Genomic DNA, 22,193 nt, shown 5'->3' on the forward strand with positions numbered 1-22,193 from the left:
GGGATCTGGGGATGTCGTTACTCGTGATTTCATGCTGATGCTATTTATCTGCAATCAAACGCTCATTTAAGAAAACAAACGGACAAATTTGGAAATCAAAAACTCAATTGGGAAATCAAAAATGAAGCAAAAAAAAAAAAAATGAAACAGATTTTTTTTAAATAAATCAAAATTTCATTCGAAAAATAAAAAATCACACAAAATAAATCAAAAATATATTTTTTTAAATCAAAGAACAAACCTTAACATCAAAATTGATATTTGCATTAAAAACAAACAAACAAAAAAGACAAAAAAAAAAGACAAGAATCAAAATCTTATGCTCTAATTAGACGCTAGGCCTGTAGTGAATGTGGAAAGCACACTAGTCTCATGCGAAGCAGAACGGGGCCCGGCCATTAATAAATGTCATTCAGAGTTTTAAAAGTGTTGACGGGCCTGCACGATTCCTGCAGTTCGCAGAAGCTACATATCATAAAGGAAAAAAACAATTTATCTGCGAACTGCAGGAGTCGTGCAGGCTCGTCATCACTTATAAAACTTTTCTCGTGTAATACTCGTCCATACACGTGCAACAAGCGACAAGTTTTTTTTCGAATAAGTTCTTGAAGCACCACTCTTTTCTCTGACTTTCTTTCACATCCTTTGGAGGTTAAACCTTTTGCATAGTTTTCTTTTTCTGAAAGTCTGTGTTTTGCTTTCGTCCTTCTTAGCTGTGATGTCCAGAAAGTTTAACCAGGCAAAGAAAAGCATTTCTCTTTCTGTGTTTTCTTTTCCCTTTGCGTCCGCAAATTCTGCAGTTAGCCAGTGCTTTCAAAGTTTGTTTACAACGCTTGTGATAGTCGTTATTGGAATGTTCAAAAGTCTTCAGCGAGAGTTCTGCTCTGTTTTCTCGGATTCCGACAAAGTAATCGCGGATCAATTCCTTCTTTTCTGTGGTCCGTTCAACATGCATTTTTTCCAGCTCATGTCCATCAAAACGCATCTTTTAAAATAAAACCATAGTGTCAGTGTCAGTCTTTTATCAACCCGTCTCGAAGTCTTTAAGTACCGGGTAAAATGAAAAGCTTGATAAAAGGGTGATATCCCTTAAATAGACTTCCGGGATCTTTGCAATCCTTTTTTTTTGTTTCGAACTTTTGGCTCTCGTGTTTGTTTATATATATGCGTTATTGACCAAGCGTGAGGTCAAGATGGCTGTATATTGGCCAAGTTCTTTTTTTGCGTTTTTATGGACCGAGACGAAGTCGAGGTCCATAAAAACGCAAAAAAAGAACGAGGCCAATATCCAGCCATCTTGACCGAACAAGCTTGGTCAATAAAGGATTTATTATATGGCTTTACCATCAAGTTAAAACTACAAGATCAAAACAAAACACGGCATGAAACTGCTCTACTCGGAAAGAAATTCTTCATAGCCGGCCGGTGCAAGATTTATTTTCAGTGCATTTTTGGATTAGCATTGAATCGTGGAAAACAACGAATCCTAAATTATCTTAGGGCTCTAACTTTATAATGGTTTAAAGGGAGTATACAATTATTGAGAACGAAAAATTTAGATTCTCGCAAGAACGGGAAGATTTGAATAGAATCCGGCAAACTCGCCATTTTCAGCCGATCGCGCGGTGGCGTAAATAATAAAAATTTTTACAGTTTTCGGCCTCCAATCATTAATTCTTGAATGAAACAATAGATTTTGAGATTATATGCAAACATAAGCCGAAAAAAAGAGCAGGTAAATCAGAAAACTGGGCGAAACTTTGACAAGATTTTGTTGTTTACAACAAGCAAGGCGCGGCTAAATTAAAAACGTGAGCTTCTTCGGCGAACTTAAAAAAAATACTTTTCTGAACTGCTTTAAACACTAACCGCAACTTCCACTACGCTATGATTTAATTACAGTCATTGCAAACCTAGAGAACTTATCAATTTGGCACTCGACTTGAGACAATACGTTTTTCAAAGTCAGTTCTATCTAAAATACTACACGCAGAGCAACTCACCGATTCAACTCACATTCATTGTAGCTGAAACAAAGTTTTCACTACACCAGGACGATTCCATTCTCTTTCCTTTCCTTTAGGTAAATGTTGAGAGTTTACCGAACTTTTTAGTTAGCGTTTTCCCCCAAAACAACGGGAAAATCGAAGAAAACCCGCATTGTTGTTGGGATTAAACTTTCGATGCCAAGCGGACGGGCAACGGGTGATCCCGAGCGGGCAAGATAGCTCCATCTTGCCCGCTCGGGTAGCCAATCACAGCGCAGGATTTGACTCATCTTGCCCGCTCGCGGAGCCAGCCATATAATAATTTCACCTATTACCTTCCGACTAGTTCAGATGCTCTGCCACTGAGCTGTAGGTGACGCGTGGATGCTAAGGCCATTAAATTATAAATTAGGTTCATGTGACAAACATTCTGCAGACTGCCAGGATTTAAATAAATGTGATCTTGTAGTTTATGCCCCAAGTTGATACATGAGAATGATGCGTTATTCAGTCAATGACACACGCAGGTATACTCGGAACTACAAATCAATGCCTACAGGAGTCAAATCTATGACCTTGCGATTTCTAGCTTGTTCGGATACTCTCACTGAGCTACAGGAGACTCGTGGAAGCTAGCCATGCCGAGTGCCTTTGACTGTATCTTCTCCTAGTCGCACAGTAGTACGAGTTTGAGTTTAATTGCTCTATAGATAGGAAAACATACATTAAAACCTCTTTAGAATCATGTTATAGGCATTTCCATTCAATTTTATTTGCAGACACAAACAGAGTGAAAAATGAGTTCTAAGAGTTTGTGCTTAAAAGACAAATGTAATGTTTCGGAGTTCTGGAGACAATGATTTGCGAGTTTCTTCCTTGAGCTAGGGTCAGGCGTGCAGCGTTTCAAAATCCGAAGACTGTTTGTGTTACGAATGCTATCACTGTAAATTTGTGATCTCTTAATTATCGAACATATCTCTATCACAGGTATAGGAGCTTTTACATTCTATACTTGTCCCGCAGAATCTCAAAAATCTGATTTAGACGTTTTAATAACCTGTGAACAGGCTCGTTAGTGAAGTATAGGGCGAAGACAAAAATCGAGCTCGGAGAGGGAGTGGTGGGGGGGGGGGGGGGGAGAAAGAAAGGGAGCCTTTCTTTTCCTTTTCCACTTGGGAACCTGTTCACAGGCTAACGTTTTAACTGCTTAAGTGTTCGGGTTATGCGATCGAGTTTCCTTTTTCCCTACAGTAAGCGGGCCGCAGTGTTCGGAACGGCATTGAATTTTAGCAATGTTAGGTTCAGTGCAAGTGCAAAACTAGACAGAGGAACAATAGAAAAGCCGAAGGGGTACTAGCTAGTTATTTGGATTGAACAGTGTCGCGGGTGATCTCGCAGGATGTGAAAATTAACAAAAATCTCTCCGTTGCTTGAAAGGACAACTTTTGTAGGGATGGCGCAGTGGTGAGAGCACTTCACCTCAATGTGGCGCGGGTTCAATTTCCGGAGTCGCGTCATATGTGGCTTAAGTTTAATTTGTTGCTTGCCCAGCGGTTCTCGGTTTCCGCTCGGAGTATTTATCTTTTATATAAAAGAGTTCGAAAACTGGAACTCGTATCTGAATTACAGAACTCAATTTCATCCGCGTTGTTTCTGCTACTGATCGATTTGCGAATTAATTAATTGCAGGACTACCTGTTGATGTATCCGTTGCTATCTAAGTCACCTGCAGTTGGCTATAATGATATGATCTGCCTTGTTTGCTTTGTTCAATTTTAATAACAAAAAGAAAAAAAAATGTCATTTGTTATCCATTAGTCACACGTGTTACAAGTTGGAACTCAGTTATGGGTTCTTAACTAATGCAAAAGAGTTTTATATGTATCGTCGTAGTGCTTGTTTTTATCCTGTGGGCTAGATCTTGTTACTGTTTGTGAGATTTACCCCTACGCAGTTTTTGGAGAACTAGCTATTAATATAATATCATGGTACGAGTAAATGCGGATTTAGGACAATAGCAATTGGCAATAACGCGAAGTTCAGAACCCTGTGCTAATTTTACCCGTCATTTCACGCTTTTTCTTTGAACTACTTAAAAACATTTCAATCAATCAAGAACTTTATTTCAACACGATAAGAGAAATCAGCAGAACTGGTGGGGTCGCGCATAAAACAAACGAGAATTACTAAAACATAAGAATTACTAAAAACGTATATACAAATTAGAATTAAGAATCACTAAAAACATATATACTGTACAAATCTTCAGAAATCTTGATTTTAAAACTTTAATCAGGATCTCTTCTCGATTCATCCCTGTCACAGTGTCTCAAGAAACGTCGGAGAGCCTTATCACAAGTATAAAGCACCAAGCCATGCTTCAATTTACATTTTTTTGTTTTAGTTATCACTGTGACACGTGACAAGACAACCACGCTTTGGTATTGTTTCTAGCAGATGTTCTAATTTGCTGCCACGCCATGTGTTTCTCAGTATCACCGTGTCAACTGTGTTTTCCCCTTACTGGGCCTGATCTATTCGGATAAATGGAAACAACAGTCGTTAGTTACTTTTCTTAGGAGCTTTTTAAAGGAGTCAGTCAATCATTTAGGGCATGTTTCCTCTTGAGTACCACTCGCATCGAGTCCTATTGTCTAATTGGTCTTGCTATCACTCAAAATCTTAGGTCAGCCTGTCTTAGCCTTACCGTCGCGTCGTTTTGAAATTACCTTCTTTTGTTGTGCACTGAGAAAGCATTTGCAAGATTTGGAGGGCTGTAGCCCGAGTATGCTGTAGTTTCATTTGTATTTGGCTGACAATGCTTACATTTTGGAAGGTAGGTACATTTTAAAAGGAGATTCCCTTTGCAGCATTAGAAAATGGCAAAATGTTCGTTTCAGCACGCAGTACTATATTCAAGCCAGCGTGGAACGCGATTCCACTCTCGCATGCGCTCCTCGCTCGACCTTCTTTGCGTTTTATTTTTACCCTTCTGCGCAAGTCTAAGATAGAGGAACGTTTTACATCCTATGAGTAGAAAAGTAAGTTCATATGCATCTATAGATTCTCTCATGCCCTCGTCTGGTCATGTTTTAGTGGAAATAAATAAAAAAGTCATGCAAATCTGATGTGTGATTCATGACAGCCAAGGCAGTTTTAGTCACTGTCCTGGTCGAAATGTGCGTGCGTGCTTGTCTTGGAGAACGTGATAGCTATGTATGGCCGTGATGAGTTCTATAATATTTCGTTTTGATTTAGACTGGAACATGTGTCATTTTCTTGTGACTGGCGTTCCCAACCCAGCGAGTACTAACGGTTTCCATCCCGTACGCATACGCAGTCGTTTTCCTATTCAGGCGCTCTGTCGCCTCACGCACATGAGTATGGGTTGAATTCAGATTAATCACTCATAATTGGAGGCTCATTGTAGCTCCGAAAGAAAACAATTTACAAGATAGATTCGCTCTCTCTGCACATGCAGATATTGAACTGTCTGAGCACTAATGAACGTAAATCTACATTAGATTGTACTGTGCTGAACCCCGAAATACAAGAAAGTTTTAAAAAGCCCCGGCTCCTTAAAATTTCAAAGTATGCCTAAATGAGTAATTATCAACTGAAATTTGCCAGGATTTGTCTGACGAGTATAACCCAACCATGCACAATAGTGAATATGTACATTTCATTTGAGCTCTCTTGCTTCCAGCATGGTGATTCAGAAAAGATTGGAATTATTTATATACAGCATGTGTTCAGATAAAAATACGAAGCACGCTGTCTTGCTTTACTGAACCAGAGACCACACACAAAGGCATTAAAGAATGAACAAAATAGGAGGAGGTGGTCCGTTAAGCCCTGTTAATCAGTAACCAAATATCAATTGATGCTTGCGGCAAGCATCTCGAATTAGAATTTAAAGAATGTTCTGATTTTTCCCGGCCGACTGGTCATGCCAAAGACGTTTTGCAAAAAGTAAATGGCCAATGAGCTTAAACTGTCAAAATGTGCTGAACGTGACAGTTGGACACCCACTTGATGCGCATGTGGACAGTCAGCCAAGGAATACATTGCACTCAACTCCCGCCTTGATGTAAGTTATGTTGTCCTAGTCAGATCCGTTGAACGAAGAACATTTGGAATCGAATCGGCAATGCATGTCACTTGTGCCATCCTGGCTTTTGGCATTTGTTGTGAACCCTTTAAGCAAAAAAGCGTTTGGTTGTGTAATGTAAGGTTGCCCAATGTTTTGTTAGGCGCTATTGGAAGACTTAATTTTGGCGGTCGAATCCATAACAATAGAATAATGGTCTCTTTATATCATGTTGTCAGAGCGGCGAGTAGATCATTTTTCCTCAGTTGGTTGCAGATTTTCATGGAGTTTGACTAAATTCGACAGTCTGACAGCCTTTCCTATCTGATTCTCTTTCACAATTAACTATTTTTGGTCTATTATCGAACAGTCCGGCTTCGTTTCAGGGACTGCAGTTCATGCACCTTGTTTGCATAGACGAATAAGGCCGGAAATAATGACTGAAGAATGTGCTTGCGAAGCATATATATTTAATAGAGTATTAATACCTGCCGTTTCGCACGGTTAAATCTAACGTTCTTCTTGTCTTCAGGTTGAAGTGATTCATTGCACGTTAAAAAACACTGTTCCTTTATTGATAGAGTTGTGTAGAGAGATTGCTTTTCGCTGGCCTAACGAGTCAGTAGCATTGCCGCTTCCATGATCCAGTTGAAGGCAAACCTGATCTGATTTCACTCTTCTAATCTGCATGTTGTTGTTGAGATATGTACCAGAATTTCCGGACGGAGTCTTATATCGTGAACAACTGAAAAGTGCTGTTTTGATGCCATTTGATAGCTATAGAAAAGCTGTTTAGAATTAGCAATGCGATCCGTTTACATCCTTTCCTCAACAGCATTTGGCGTCATCGATTTAACATGTAGATTTTGCAGATGCAAATGAAAATGCACCCGGTAACCTAGACTCGAACAAAGACGAATAAAGAAATAATTTTATGCCAAGACTGTAAATGTAGATCAGGAATGTTGGCTACATATATACATGTTGAAGCCTGAGCACACCAGTTCATAACCGGCATCAATAAATACAGTCGACTCCCCGATAACTCGAACCTTCAAGGGAAATTGAAAAAGGTTCGAGTTATCGGAAGTTCGAGTTATCGAGGGTAAAATTATATAGGAAATGACCTGAAAGGAAAGGAAATTGGTTCGAGTTGGCGCGAGGTTCGAGTTCGTGAGGGTTCGAGTTATCGGGAGTCGACTGTACTGAGTGCGAGTTCACGTACTAGCCTGTCATCCTTACGACCATTGTCGGTTAAAGCCAGATTACAAAGATGGCAAGCTACAACAGTTAAAACCTTTTCCAGCGCGGCTGACCTTGAAGGGTAACGGAGCGAATCCAACCGCCCAGTGGCATGTCTTAATCGCAACCCAACCGTTAACATTTTGTATGCCAGGGTCCTAGGGGGAGAAGGACCTAGAAGGGGACCCCGAATTGGGGTCGAGACTAAAATGGCCATTCTGTTTCCTTGGAACCTAAGGGTACCAACTTTTCTTCGTATAGGAACCGAGGCGCTTGATTCACTAAGGCCTCTTAAGTTAAGATGTATTCTAAGTATTGCTTTTTTTTTATCGATAGCCAAAGCTTGCATTACAATAGTCTATGATTAACGAAGAAGAGGGTTTCAGTCGTAAATCCATTCCTAGTGAAGCCCACTTGTAGGTCTGAACCTTAGCGCTTTCTGGGGAGCTAATCGCGCGCAATGGCCTGTTGTAAGAATCACTCAATCCGGCTCTAATTCACACAGAAATATCTTACCGTTTGGCTAATTAAGTTGTGGAAATCTTGTGTTTATTCATTCTCCTCGCTATAAAATAACTGATGAATCTTTCTTTACCGTAAGAATGTCATGGAAACTCTACTGACCCAGAGAAATGTCCGCAAAAAATTCCTTTCCAAGAAAACGTAAGCGGCAAACATCATATTCCGTTCAGCCTGTGCGAGACACTCAATTCTGTTAATATTAACGTTAAAAAAAAAATTGTCATATTGTGCCATGATATTGAGAGTAGAATTCAGTTAACTAGATTGATCATTCGTTTACATATTCTGGAAGTGATGGTTATGACCACTGATGATAATACTTACACCTGCACCACCTGTTGCACACAATGAAGCAAGAAATCACAACAAAGTTAACTAAGGAACTCTAAACAAGGTAGCTGAAAGTTTCCGGCTTTCACGCAACGGTTATCCTGACTTACAACGCTGTTCAAACAGTTGTTCGCTTAAACCTTAACACCATAACGTATGTACTAAACAACACTTTCCTAAAAATAATGTGTAGGTGGTCTAGTTAACAATTATTCCATCAGCGCGCGTTGGATATGGGATGATAGATAGCCAACGAGGCGCGGCATAGCGCCAAGTTGGCTACAATTATACTATGTCCAACATCCAAGAAATATTGCTAGGTCTTGCTAATTTTGCTTTGCAATAACAACTAGAAAAAATTAATGGCCTCTATTCTTCGAGCATGGTATAATGGCTCATATATCATGGTCGCTACACCAATTATAAAAACGCTGGAATTGCATTATCCAATGATCGTGTTTTTGTTGATTATTTTTAGGCTGTTTCGGGCGTTCAGACGTTGAGTAGCGCGAAGTATTGCGATGCGCGCGAATGATAAAGCGCCGAGGAGACTGGGGAGAGAATTTTTGTTCAGATAGTGGGAGCGGCATGAAGAGTCCCTCCTCGTTTTTCCCGCCAATTCTGGGGGCCGCTCTACACTATCTCAGTGAAAGGCCTGGAACAGGCCAATTTGATTCCGTCAAACTTTATGCTTACTTTTAAAGTCCTTCAAATTTCCGTTTAAACCATAATAGACGCACAGTTTTGGGGTTGTTAAATTATTTAATTAAAATTGTTCTTGTGAATGTTTGTTGGAATTTTTCAATGTTTTTGCCGGGCTATAAACATTTTGCCACGTAAGTTCGTACTGTTATAAATTGTAGGGTTAGCAAGGTTCAGGCTGATTCATGTATTAGGTTTACGTAACCATGATGTTGACAGTACTAGCCCTTAAAGCTGGGGGATATAGGGGTGGAGGAAAGGAGTTGAGAGGAGGTCGAGCGACAAACCTGCTCTGACCTCTTTGTTGTTATTCTTGGTATCGCAGTAGCTTTCTGTCCTTGAACGAACAACTTCTATAAAGCAATATCGACTGTAATTGACCTTCCTTTCTTGTGTTTTGAAAGACTCTTCTGGGGGAATAAACTGGATATTTGAAAGAAATGTAGATGATTAACTTCTTGCGAGATAAGCCAGTTTGGTGTCAAAATCGAAAGGCTGATTGGGTGCCAATGGTTCGCTGACCTGAGCTCAGATGGCTCAAATTAAACTATTTTCGACCCAAATTTGCATTTGAAAGTGAAAGTTTGATTCCGGGTGTTAATACTGCCTCTTTTCTTTAACAGCGCTTCTCTATCATGGCATCATAGACGTTAACCAAGTGGCAAAGTGAACATCTTTCAACAATAATCTTCTATAGGGCAATTGCAAGGTAAGTGTAATTAGGTATAGAGTTATCCGGCACTTGAAATCAACTGGAGTGAACTAAAAAATATTTCAGTATGAAACTATGAAAGCTATTGCTGTATATTCGAGCTGAAATGCTCTATCCTAACAATAAAACCTTCGGGATTGAAACTCCGCCGCTAGACACCGGACAGGTATCATGATGATAACAGTTACTCAATGTAAATCGTATTTGGCACTGAGAAAAGACGACCGAATAACATAAGCGATACGAAAGTAAAGGCCTTGAATTTGGCTTCTACAGTGACAAACTGCATCTTGAGTGAATACAAAATGTTATAAATATATACATACATACTTTATTGACTCGTCCTCACGGGGCTTACAGAGTCAATGTTACATTATAAAAACTAAAAAGTCACAGGAAGCTAATTATAAAGACATGACAACAATAACATAAGAAGCCTAATTAAAAGAGACATTCCGAAGCATTCGCCTAAGAAGGCGCTTGAAATCAGTCACAGACTCGCTCAGTTTGAGTGTAGGCTGCAACTCATTCCGCAGAGAGGTCGCTCTTTATCGAAAAGTCATTTGACAGCTACACAAGTGAAGTACATGTATTATGTTCAAAAGGTGAGAGTTCAGGCTGCGCAAGCGCAAGCGACGACGTTCATGCGTCGAACGCAAACGCAAGCAGAATGAAATACGCACGTGCATTTCAGTATCCCAAGATGGAGGCAATCTTGCTCTCAGAGTCCGTGTTACCCTTTAGCAGCAGTTGGGAAACGGGGAATCTGCAAACAAGATTAAAGATGGCGGAGGAGGACGCCATCTTTGTTTGAACTTAAACCGTAGAGGTGTGGAACGAGTATTTTTTATCTTGCGTTTTCGTTTCCCTTTGCGTTGGTCCGGTTCACATGTGTGAAATGCAAACGCAAGCGCAAATGCAAGCGCAAGGAAACGAAAAATGTTCCATGTCTTGCGTTGGCTCCTGCGTTTGCATTTGCATTTGCGTTGTCGAAATTCACACGCGTGTTTGCACTTGCACTTGCGTTTGCGGTTGCGTTGCTCGTTTGAACCAGCCAGTATATTGGTAGTCCTTTTTGAAACGGCGGATCTTCTAACGAGCTTAGATGTCAAATACTCAGGAGCACATCCCGTCAGGGACAGCAGGACAGCAAATCGAAAATAAATTTGTGCAAGTGCAAATCTTTTAGCAAAGTAGTTACGTAATCGATGTTTTAGCGCCACACACAAGACGTGCAAAATTCTTTACCGCACATGCGCAGAAGCTATACTGACTAGAAAAACCTCGCGAAGCTAGGGCTGGGTGAACAGTTGATTTGAAGTGAAGGAATGTGCTAAGGCAGCTAGAAAGTATGAATTATTGTCTCGTACTTTGTGATAGTGATTGAGAGGATAGTGCCCTTTTCATGTTCATGCTAGATTCATTCTGCACCCGAATCACGGCGATCAAACATCTGGGAATTATTTACGACACTCGAGACCGGAAATCCGACCCAAAATGACAGTTTTCGACTAATCGATGACTAGACTAACATCTCTACAGTTCTAAGGCCGTGAAAATAATCGAATAGCTTTTCAAACTCACGCTTTCTGAAGAGAAATCCGTGCCAAGGTTTGCTGTGTTTGCTATATTACTTGAAGTCCCGGGTGTTGAAATGAGCAATTTGAAAAGGACAGGTCATAGGGCAGTTTTCAACAAGAAAAAGATATAACTCTTTGGCCTGCTCAAAAATACCCGATAATTTCACCTTGCCTGACAATAAATCATCCCTAAGACCTATTTTCTAGGGCCAAAGACTGTTACTTCCTGAAGGAAAGCTCTCAATATCCGGACCCTGACTTTCAGCCCGAGCATAACAATTACCCGTTGAGCTCACAAAAAAAAATTAATAATAATAATAATAATAATAATAATAATAATAATAATAATAATTAAAAAATATTGCAGGGAGGATATTAGAAGAGGCATACGTTGTAACAACGCTACAGTTATAAGGGTGAAAAATAATCGAATGGCTTTTCAAACTCACGCTTTTTGAAGAGAAAATCCTTGCCCATCCTTGCTAGTGTTTTCCATACCAACTGAAGTCCCGGATGTTGAAATCAACATTTGAAAAGGGAAGGGTTGGCGCCCTTTTCTACCACAAAAATATACTAAGGCTTTGGCTGGGTCAGCAATTCGCGGAAATTTCACGTTGGCCGAAAAGAAATCATCCCTAAGACCTACTTTTTAAAGCCAAAGACTGTCACCTCCTCAAGCAAAGCACACAACACGCTATCCTTTATAGTTCACGCCCGAGTAACTGACAGTTACCCGTTTAGCTCAAAAGAGAACTAAATAGGGAGCATATTAGACGAGACAGGACGCTGCAGTCGTAAGACTTTTTCCCTGGCTAGACTTAATGATGTCCTCAGGAAAACTTTGCTTCAGGAAGCCAAACGAAACGCTAGCTCTAATGACTTAGTTCTGATCTCAGAGCGCGCGCCGAATTCAAAGCCAAATCGTTGCGCGGTTAAAAGACGTTTGAGAAAGAGTGGGGCTAGGTTAGCAAAACAGGGAGGGAGGGGGGGGGGGAAATAATTTTGATTTTCTAAATATCTGCTAATGACCCTTAATATTTTTTTCTTATTGACTTAGAATAAAAAAAAACAATGCCAAAAAAAAAAAAAAACATAAATAAATAAGTAAAATCTCACAAGAGAAACTAACATAAGGCAATATTTCTGGAGCCATGTTTTCCAAAATGCAGGCATATATATATATGTTTTTGTTCGCTCGAATTCGCGCGGCTTAGCTCCGCTCGGGCCTTGGACCCGACCTCGCTACGCTCGGGCCTTCGGCACGAGGAAATGAAATAAATACAAAGTTTACTGAGGTACGCTGTTAGATATGAAAATTTTATCCGTATCAGGATGTGGATGAAAAATGGACTTTCCTGGGAAAATTCTGCGATTCATCAATGTAAGTTTCCATATAGCTACCTGCTGCAGCCAAACACCTGAACACCTGTGCATCAATCAACATTATGCACAACGCTACTTGCGCCAGTTGCCTGCATTAAAGAAGCAACCCATTTTATGTGCATGTTTATAAGTGACATATTTCCCTTGTCTAGGTGTTGCCGTCGATAATTTACTTCAGTGCTTGGTCATCGTCGGTGTTGAACAACTCTTAAATGTGAATTAAACAACGAAAACTAAGGTAACATTTTTTTCTGCTGATGCAATCGTATTATCATAGTTACTCATTCCATGTTGCAATCTTCCCTAGTATTAAATATTTATACCACTCAGTTTACACCCGATCAGAACTGATTGCTCTGCAGTTCCAACTTAGTCGGGGAGCCCAAGCAAGTGAAGAATATTTCGGCTTTAGAAATTATTTAAGATGAAAGACGTTTTTGAAATTTTCAGTTCAGTATTTTTTCGCGTGAAATAATACCAAATATACAATTCATATGAATATTATTTTTGAATCTGAAAATTTCGCTTCGCTTGCACAAGGTAAAATTAAACTGGGTGTTTCTAAGTTAAAAAAAATATAGTACCGGACTATACGCTAATATTGCACTGTACTATTTTATTACAGAAGTATTTCAATAATCCTTTCTCAGTATTCGAAAAACCAAAAAATAAAAAAGGTTATAATGGGAAATTTTATTTGCGTGTGTTCGCCATATGCTTCCCACACATTTTGCGTAATCGCCGTATTTTGCTTGAAGAAGAGGATAATTCAAGACAAAATGCTTCGGTAGCGAATGCAACGTAATAAATGTTTTAATTTTTATTTTAATTTCGACCTGAAAATGTTTTTGTTTTTTGTTTTGAAATGGCGACCAGTAGGCAGTGGGTTATGACAGGTTGTATTATCACTGAAAGATTTGTCACATGATTGGCTAAAAATGTTAAGCTCAAATTTGCATACATTTAAACTGAATATAATGCCAAGCGTTCGGCAAAAGTGCTTCTTGTAAAATTTTCCTGAAATAAGGCAAGCAAGTTTTGTTCTACATAGATATATAGATATAGATATAGAGATATAGCAAGAACATTTTCTCCTGAATTTAAAACTCATTGAAAAGGTCACACTTCCTTAGTGATATTTCAAACCTGATATATTCATCTGCACATGTGCTTCGTAGAGCGAAAGTGCGGTCTACTACCATTGCCTTATTGTTTCGAAATGTTTTAAAAAGATTTTAAATACATACACCCACGCTCACATTTGACCAAAAATTTTTCATTCTTATCAAGAAGGTAAGCTTGCTTACCTGTTGGTTTAAAGTGTCGTCCTGTGGCCGTATCCTATACTAAGCTCCGTAGTGCGATATGTGATGATATTACGACCAAACAATGAAATACTAGCGAATAAGCAGGGGCGCTGGCTTTGCATCGTTTCTCGACTTTCTGCGAAGACTTGCCAACCCAACGAGAAGACAGTATTATCTCGGATTCTTGTACGCTAGTTCGTTATCCTGCGTGGCCATTTCTCCTGAACGCGACCGAAGGTTAATGCCCGAGGAGTATTTCGCTTCGAAGTAGTAATCGTGAAATTAATTGTATAAAGTGGGTTGTAGTTCCTTTTTACTTTTGTTTCCTCATTCACCGGCAGTGGGATGAATGGAGAGACAAGAGACGATATTCGAACCACATGGCACATGGCGTGACTGAACAGCAGAGGTCTCACGTGGCTATCACGTGAAACTGGAAACCATGGAAACAAATTCCATCCGAAAACAAATAAATTTCTTTCGTTTTTGTGCTAACTTATTCTGTCTTTTTACACTTCTGTCGTGTAAGCATGTTATTGCAACCGCGTGCAATACACTTGCGGTTCGATCTTTCTTTTGTCTTCGTAGCAAAACACTTAAATTCATTTTCTTAGATGGGTTGCAAATGGAGTTGTAGGCTTCCACTACCCTGTCACCTTGAAAAAAAAAATTCCCCGGGAGGCCCACATCCCCAAACCACGTTAATCACACCTTCGATTACTGCATTGCCAGCGTGGTTGCCCTGGTGGTGTAGTGGTTATCACACCCGACTAGTATGTGGGGGGACGTGGGTTCAAATCCCACTCACGGCGAATTTTCTATCAAACATTCAAAAATATGATTATTCGTGTATATGTGAGAGAACCACTAACCCTATACACCCCAACGCAACGCAGTAATCGAAGGTATGATTAACGTGGTTTGGTGATGTTGGCCTCCCGGGGAAGATGTCCGCAGTGTCGCGAAGCTAGGGCTGGGTAGAAAGCCCCTTTTACTCGTATTGTAGCATCAAATGAGGAGATTATAAGGTTTCGAAACATAGCAACTATTTTGATGAGCATGGTGTTTTTGTAGTTCTACAGGTTAGTTTGCGGTTGAAATCTATTTCTGACATGAGGAAATGTACAAAGGGGCGTGCAGCGCTGTCGTGTTCGATGAATTTATTTCCCACGGAAAATTATTTTACCGCGGCCACAAAACGTGTAATTTCTTCAATCCAGTCTTTCACAAAAAAAGATTTTGGAAGAAGGGGAAAAGATTCTGCAGAGATATTTCCATCCAGTTAATGTTGATGAACATTCCAGTTTAAATTTGATCCGGCAATGAAAGCAAAAACTTTACCGATGTATGCAAATTTTGCTCCAACAAAGTGCGCCTGATGCTTGCCTGGCTTCTAACTTGTTGCTGCCTAGCAACCTTTCCTTTGTCTGACGTCATTCATATTTTGTTTGTCACTGTTGCCAGGCAACACTGCGGACATCTTCAACGATATATATAAATATATTTTTCGCTCGAATTCGCGCGGCTTAGCCCGGCTCGGCCCGACAAATTTATTAACCTCGCTTCGCGAGGAAAAGATACAAACAGTATAGAATTGATAGTATTGAGAAAAATGCCGCAACAAATTCGTCTGCTTAATTCACGAGATGTTGATCATCCAACCTTGCTGACTCCATCCGCGCTAAGCTATTTACATAACCATAAAAGAAACAAAATGTCTATTATATTGCTTATTGTTTTCACACATATATATTAGTGTTCAAAACACTTTGCCCTGATAATGACGGTAGAGCAAATTTTTACTTATTTTTAGAAGGCTACGTCAATATTGCTTTTTGTTGACGCAGTGGTAACAATGCCACTTTCTAAATTAAAGCAGACACGAGAACTGAAATCGTGGTGTAAACTGCCAAGGGTTGTATTCAGGTAAATGTATTTAGGTTCCTAAATCTGTAAGCATGAAAGGTAATTCAAGCCTAATGTACCCATATCCGAGTTCGCCACTTATAGAGCGTTTTCTTTATTTTATTTGATTTTTTGCTCTTTAGAACGTCATGACATTTTTAAAAAATACTTGCCAGTCAAACTAAAGAGTGGTCAAATTACGAATATGTGTATGTATGGTTGGTACGAGAATGCAAAATACTATATCTTTTTGACAAGATCAGAGCAACCGATAGTAAAATATATAAATTACATTAAAATGATTTAGTTCTAAGAGAAAAATAGTTAAAATTAATAATAATAATAATAATAATAATAATAATAATAATAATAATAATAATAATAATAATAATAATAATAAAAATAATAATAATAATAATTGTATATTTTAAAATGAAAACGTAAAATTAAAGCAGCAAAATGTACCCATGCTTGAGAACTATCGAAAGGGTTGTATTCTCCTCTAACTTTCCTGAAAACCTTTCCAAGATTCCTGTTTACGTTCTCATATAATGGTGGAATCGGGTCATCATACAGGCTTTTATTGTTTGTAAAACAATTCTATCTGTGTGATCCGCACATTTTAATTGTACTTCCGTAAAATTTGCCCTTCTTTTGCTAAAACCCCTAACATTTTAAGGTTTCGTCTTTACTTACTTGTACATGTATTAATGTAAAACGCCGTTTTGATACCCTTTAGGTACCGACCTTTCTCAAGTGTGCAGACGCAGCCGACTTGTGCAGCTGAAAATTCCTCTGGACAAAGTTTTCTTAGCCCTTCTACTGTAGTGCTCAATCTGTACATCTTGGAATAATTTTTGAGCAAAGGACAATTGACGTCAACATGCCTGGATATATAATAGCAAATCCTGACAGAGCAAAAATTGACAATAAGTACTTTTGTGCTTTTTGTAAGTTGTTGTTGAGAGAGGCCATGCAGACAAGCTGTGGTCACTTTTATTGCCAGTCCTGTTTGGGAAATCTCATTCAGTAAGTCTGGTGGATTTTCACTGAATTTAGTATAAGGAAAAATGGCTGATTTGACAATAATATTTTATTGAGCCTGCTGATCATTAAATTCCAGCAGTCAGAGATTACCTATAGATGAGCAAAATTGGACTGAAGATCGTCACAAACAATGAATCCCTTCCAGCTCTTCGTTTCTCTACCAGTTTTTGTGTCGCAGGCTCAACTGTTATGAAAGTGGTGACAGGTAATCGATATGTCCTGTGATGTCACGTGTTGCTATCATTTTTACCTACTAAACTATTTTTTAAGAAATTTTGAGGGCTGACATTACTCGGCTTTTTATTTTTGTGATACAACAAACCCTAAAACGAAAGAGACAGCCATTACCAACCCTGTTCCGTTTCCTTCGAGTGTAGAGGGAAAACCAGAAATGTAAAAAAACAAAACAAAAAAAACAACAACAACAATAAACAAACAAACAAACGAACAAAAACAAAACAAAACTAAAATAATAATGTATGACACAGTCTCACATGCTGCATTTTAAAGCGGTAACAAAGACGCCCATTCTATGTATATTCTATAAAATGCACTCTGTTTCTAGGGACAAAAGTTTGGTAGTGATGGTTTGCCTCGTGGATAATCAGGAACTTCATGCGAATGAGGTACGGAGTTTCTTAAATTTTCTTCGTAGACTAGCAATCTAAATTAGTACTTTCATCAGAAATCTCGCTAATACGTATGGAATAAGAAAGTGCTTTCGTTCCAGAGAAATGGAAAAATGAAATAAAACAGCATAGGCTGTATAATGATGCTTACTTATTCTAAATTTCAGTTCTTCATATTCAGAATAGCGTCATCTGGTGAAAAACCACTTGCCTATTATTGTAATTTAAGCCATTTGCGTGAAGACATAAATTTATGCATTGTTCCAAAACGGGCGTTATAAATGTTATCCGTCCTCTTATTCTCTCAGGTTTTTGCGGACAAATTTATGCGTCGTGAAGTATTTGCCATCATTGTACATTGTTCATTTATGGAAGACGGGTGTAAATGGAAAGGAGAAGTCAGACACTTGGAGGTATTAGTTTTGTAGAATATTCTTTAAAGATTGCGTTTTCACCGTGCCTCATTTTGAACTGAACAACGCTCTTCCAGTTTCCTTTTATTTTCAATTCTGTCTCAAGAGAAACGCCGCTTTCTTTTATAATGACGATAGCTATTGCCATAAAGACCATTGTGTCTGCACCATGTTGTGAAAGCCTTTCTTTCCATCGGAGAAGGAAGGCTCTGCAGCGATTTTCTCAAGTCTGAGCATGCGCAGGTTGCTGCTTGGAAACCGTTTAAAAGCCAGCCCAAATCGCGTGGTCTCGCGTGGCTTGCCCGACAACAACAACATACAACGAAGGCAAGCCGGGTTTTTTTTACTTCTGAAAACCGAACAGTAAGCGCAAGACATGTTCACTTGCTGTGCGAGTTATTTGGTAACTTGAGGAAGAAGTGAGTGAAAAAATAAAACAAAAACAAAGCAACCACAACAACAAATAAATTATTTCTTTCGTTAAAAGCCACAAATTAAGGTGGTACATATGGGTGGACGGGAAAAAAACTTGCCTTGATTTTCGGTCATCTGAAAGAACATACACAAATAGATTTAAATAGGAATCATATTTTGACTCAAGAACTTGACAATTTGATGGCAATATTTAAATTCAATTTTTCGCTTTGCAGGACCACACTAGCAGTTGCGAATACCTGAAAGTTCCTTGTGTACATCCTGAGTGTGGTATGTTGGTGAAAAAAGCTCAACTCCTTGAGCACTTGGAAAATGAATGCTTGTATCGGCTGGTAGAGTGTGAACTTTGTCATGCTCAGATACTTTTAAACAGAATGACGGTACGGTAGATCACGACTTTTATTTGGTGATATAGCTTACTGAAGTTACACGTTGTAGGATAAAATTGTACAAATAGTTACTTTTGTCCTTTTTAATTTTTTGTGTTTTGAATTTTTGAATTGAATTATTCTGTCTTATCATTAATCCTTGAAAAAAGACAGAAATCATCATCAGCATCATCTTTATTTAACCACGATATCACAATCATTTTACATGTACGACAAAAAAATGTGGTCTTCCTGTGAGCCCTGCCAATAAATAAAACTTAAAACTACAATTACAATGTTTTCAAAATACACCCTAAAATTTGCTGAAAAGTATTTCTGTTGTTTAGATAGAAGAGTAATGTAGTTCAAATGTTTGCTATACTGCCGCTTGTAGATCGTTAACTGGGTCATTCGGCTATCCGTTCGCTCGGGCTTCCGCTTGTTCGTTCGTTTGCGTTTCTGGTTTGTTCAGTTGTTCCTCCGTTTGCCCAGTTCTTCTTGCTATTCATGGGCATAAAAATGTCATAAAAATAAAATTTAGCCAATTAAAAGCTGTATTAAAACATTACGAAGAAGTTTATGGCGTTTATGCTACAGAGAAAGACTTCTTCTTTCTCCACTGGTCTGACACTTTCTCCGCGGAAAGGGGTCAAAAAGCGGGAATAATTATAGATGGCTAAAACTCTCGCCTTATCTCTTCTCGCCTCTTCTTGTCATTTCCGTTGCAAGACCTTTTTGGCAAGCTAGCTATTCAGTGGCTATTCCCTGAAATAACATTTATTGCACCAACAAATTCACGTTTTAGCAATACGGCTTCTCAGTCTCGGCCAAGCTCAACAACGTAGGCGTTATCACTTTCCTATTGAATCACCTCAGCAGATCCCTTGAGTGAATCAATGATATCATATTAGGCGGCGGTCAAGCCAGTGTATATTTACTGGTACTCGAGCACCACAAGCAAATCCTCCGTTAGGCTACCTAGAGCCCTGCTTGGGTGCTGCAGTCGGTGATCCTGATACCACAGATGATGCCTTGGGGACAAACCATCTCGACAAACGCTGATGTGTTAGATTTTTAGCAAGAAGGTCTTGGCAGCAGATAGTTGCATGCAGTAGGAAGTTTTTACCACTTGTATTTGGACCCCATTGATCTCACGAATAAGAAAGAGTTTTCCTTTATTTAGACACGGTAAGAAAGCAGAATGACCGGGGTAGTCGTGACAGTGAAGTTATTATCTGCTACTTCTTCCACAAGGTGGCTTGCTTTAGAGCTTTTATCCTTCACCCTGAATTAACTTATACACGTTTACTAGAATAATTTTAGTGATTATTTTCTTGAAGATTCATCAAGAGAATGAATGCCCAGCGTATCCAGTTGTGTGTGACAAATGCAGTAAAGAGGGAATTCCTCGTGGAAAGGTAAGAATGGGAGTGCTCCAAGAGAGAATTTGTGGAGAGGTGGTGCATGTAGCTTGCTTGTGACCAACTCACTTATCTAAAGGACTAGCATACAACCAGGCCTATTAAATTTGCCCATCCCCTTTGCGAACTGTTTGGTCTAGCACGCTGGCCTTATGACAAATGAAAGCACCCGTAGTCGAGCATGAGCGATAGGAACTTAATTTTATCTTACTTGCATGCGTTCGATTCGCTGCTCGTCGACTCACTGTTTTTGATGTGGTGTCAGAAAAGAGATACGAACGGTTAACACACGCCTCCATTCAGAGGATTGTGGAGAATTTTGGTTTCTGAAGAATTGTGGAGAATAGTGGAGTGAACGTAAATACAAATACCATTTTTTTTACCTTTATAGCTGGCGGATCATCAGAATCCTATTATGGGAGACTGCCAGGGCGTACAGGGTCCTTGTCCATTCTCACAGATTGGTTGTTCCAAAAAACAGGTAAGGCTAAAGCACTGTGTTTATTAGAATGCTTGGAATGTGAGGAAAGAAAAAAGATAGACGCTTACAATTGTCAAACGCCGCCGTAGAAGCTCTCCTAAACACCAAGGGATTTCTTTAATTTCAGGCTTCAAGAGAGGAGGACTTACTTGAAATATAAAAATTTAAACGAAATTTACAGTTTACCTTACCGAGATTCTTGGTCACCACTTGCTGAAATGTTGAACAACTAGTTTAAAACGGATTTTAAAAGTTCGCAAATTATCGTTTAGCTTTAGAGTTGATGATAGTACAATGATGTTTTCAGTTTACCTTGCAAAAAGGTGCTTAAAAGGGAAGTGTCAAAACATTTTCATGCTCTATCAAGTGGTTTCCATGTCTCGCTTTGGCATCAGATTACCTTTGATCCTTTGAATTCTACAACCCGACTTTGTAGTTAACGGGCCGAGTTCCCGTACGGTCTCTTAACGAAAAGTATCTAAAGGACAATCGTCCAAAATTCCAATCATGATGAGCCTTAAGACGAACATTTTAAAGAAAATCGTTGATGTAATCGACATCAACCTAAAAGATGTAAAGAAATCCACGAGTTCAAGACTTCTGCCAGAGTTGTGAATGAAAACAGTAATGTTATGACATTATAGGACGAAAACAAGCTTCGCACCAAAATGAGGCTGCGCCTCGTGCACATCTAAGAAAATGTGTCCCACATGGGAGCAAAAGACGCTGTCGCGTCTTATATAATGTTTTTAGCATCTCGGAGCTCCCTCGGCGGGTGGACCGGTGAGGGTGGGACTCTGCAGAGACTCTGCGCCCAGTAACTCTACCCCAATGAGGGGGGTAGGGGGGAGCAGAGACGGGGGAGCATTTTGCTCAAATTTTTTTTCATTTTTTTATTGTTATATTAACATGTTAAAAGGCGCGTTTTAACTCGCATCCACTTCACATGGATGTATCTGGCACTGTAAATTCGATGTAAATGTTTAGAAAGCTATGTTCTTGTCCCCCTTTGAGGGGGCAATTTACCTAAATTTGAATGAAATTTAAAGAGGTTTTAAGAAGGGATAGAAGAAAGAAAATGATTTTTGGAACACCAACAGACAGTTGATACCCACGCAAGAGCACCCCGGGTTGTTAGTGGACTGACTTGGTATCCGTCTATTAATTATTAAATACAAATTCTAATTTTAAAACTTCACTAAATCTTCAATATTTCTTATTTCTCTTAATTTAACCAATCCTTCTAAAAAAAACTACTCCTCCCAAATATCTCCGAAAATCACCCAAAATTTTACAAAATACCCCACAGCACAGATTCACGGGATAATGATAGGGTTTTTGGATTGCTTGTAACGTGAATGAGAAATTGCCATTAAAGCCATGTCAAGTGGCAGAAAAATGGCGTTTAGGTGAATTGCCCCCTTAAAGAAAGAGAGGATGACTACTGATCAGGATCAGAATTTTATTGAAGCAAAATCCATAATCCGACACTCCGACATAATTCGAGTCTATAGACCGATAATTGACTGCATTGAAAAGATCCATGAATCCCTCAAATCCCAAATCCTAGCCTTTACTCTTCTTTATCTGACAATCCGCAGACTCGTTCTTCCAAAGCTTAACCGAGCGGTATAATGG

General features: G+C 39.2%; 1 protein-coding gene across 11 annotated transcripts in view; it reads left to right on the top strand.

The window, feature by feature from the left end:
* Positions 1-22,193, top strand: part of LOC146478923 (TNF receptor-associated factor 2-like) — a 60,217-nt gene that overhangs the window by 34,142 nt on the left and 3,882 nt on the right. For 4 of the 11 annotated variants that reach the window (XM_085111213.1, XM_085111214.1, XM_085111217.1 and 1 more), the window contains 8 exons: positions 9,498-9,583; positions 12,702-12,787; positions 16,501-16,790; positions 17,374-17,434; positions 17,746-17,850; positions 18,501-18,665; positions 19,994-20,071; positions 20,466-20,555. In XM_085111213.1, coding sequence (XP_084967339.1) covers positions 16,645-16,790; positions 17,374-17,434; positions 17,746-17,850; positions 18,501-18,665; positions 19,994-20,071; positions 20,466-20,555 — 645 coding nt within the window. In that variant the 5' untranslated portion in view covers positions 9,498-9,583; positions 12,702-12,787; positions 16,501-16,644. The other 7 variants (XM_085111221.1, XM_085111222.1, XM_085111219.1 and 4 more) reach the window with 6 other exon arrangements.

This window comes from Pavona decussata, unplaced genomic scaffold (assembly GCF_977016875.1).
Source record: "Pavona decussata unplaced genomic scaffold, jaPavDecu1.1 SCAFFOLD_61, whole genome shotgun sequence".
NCBI classification, from domain to species: domain Eukaryota; kingdom Metazoa; phylum Cnidaria; class Anthozoa; order Scleractinia; family Agariciidae; genus Pavona; species Pavona decussata.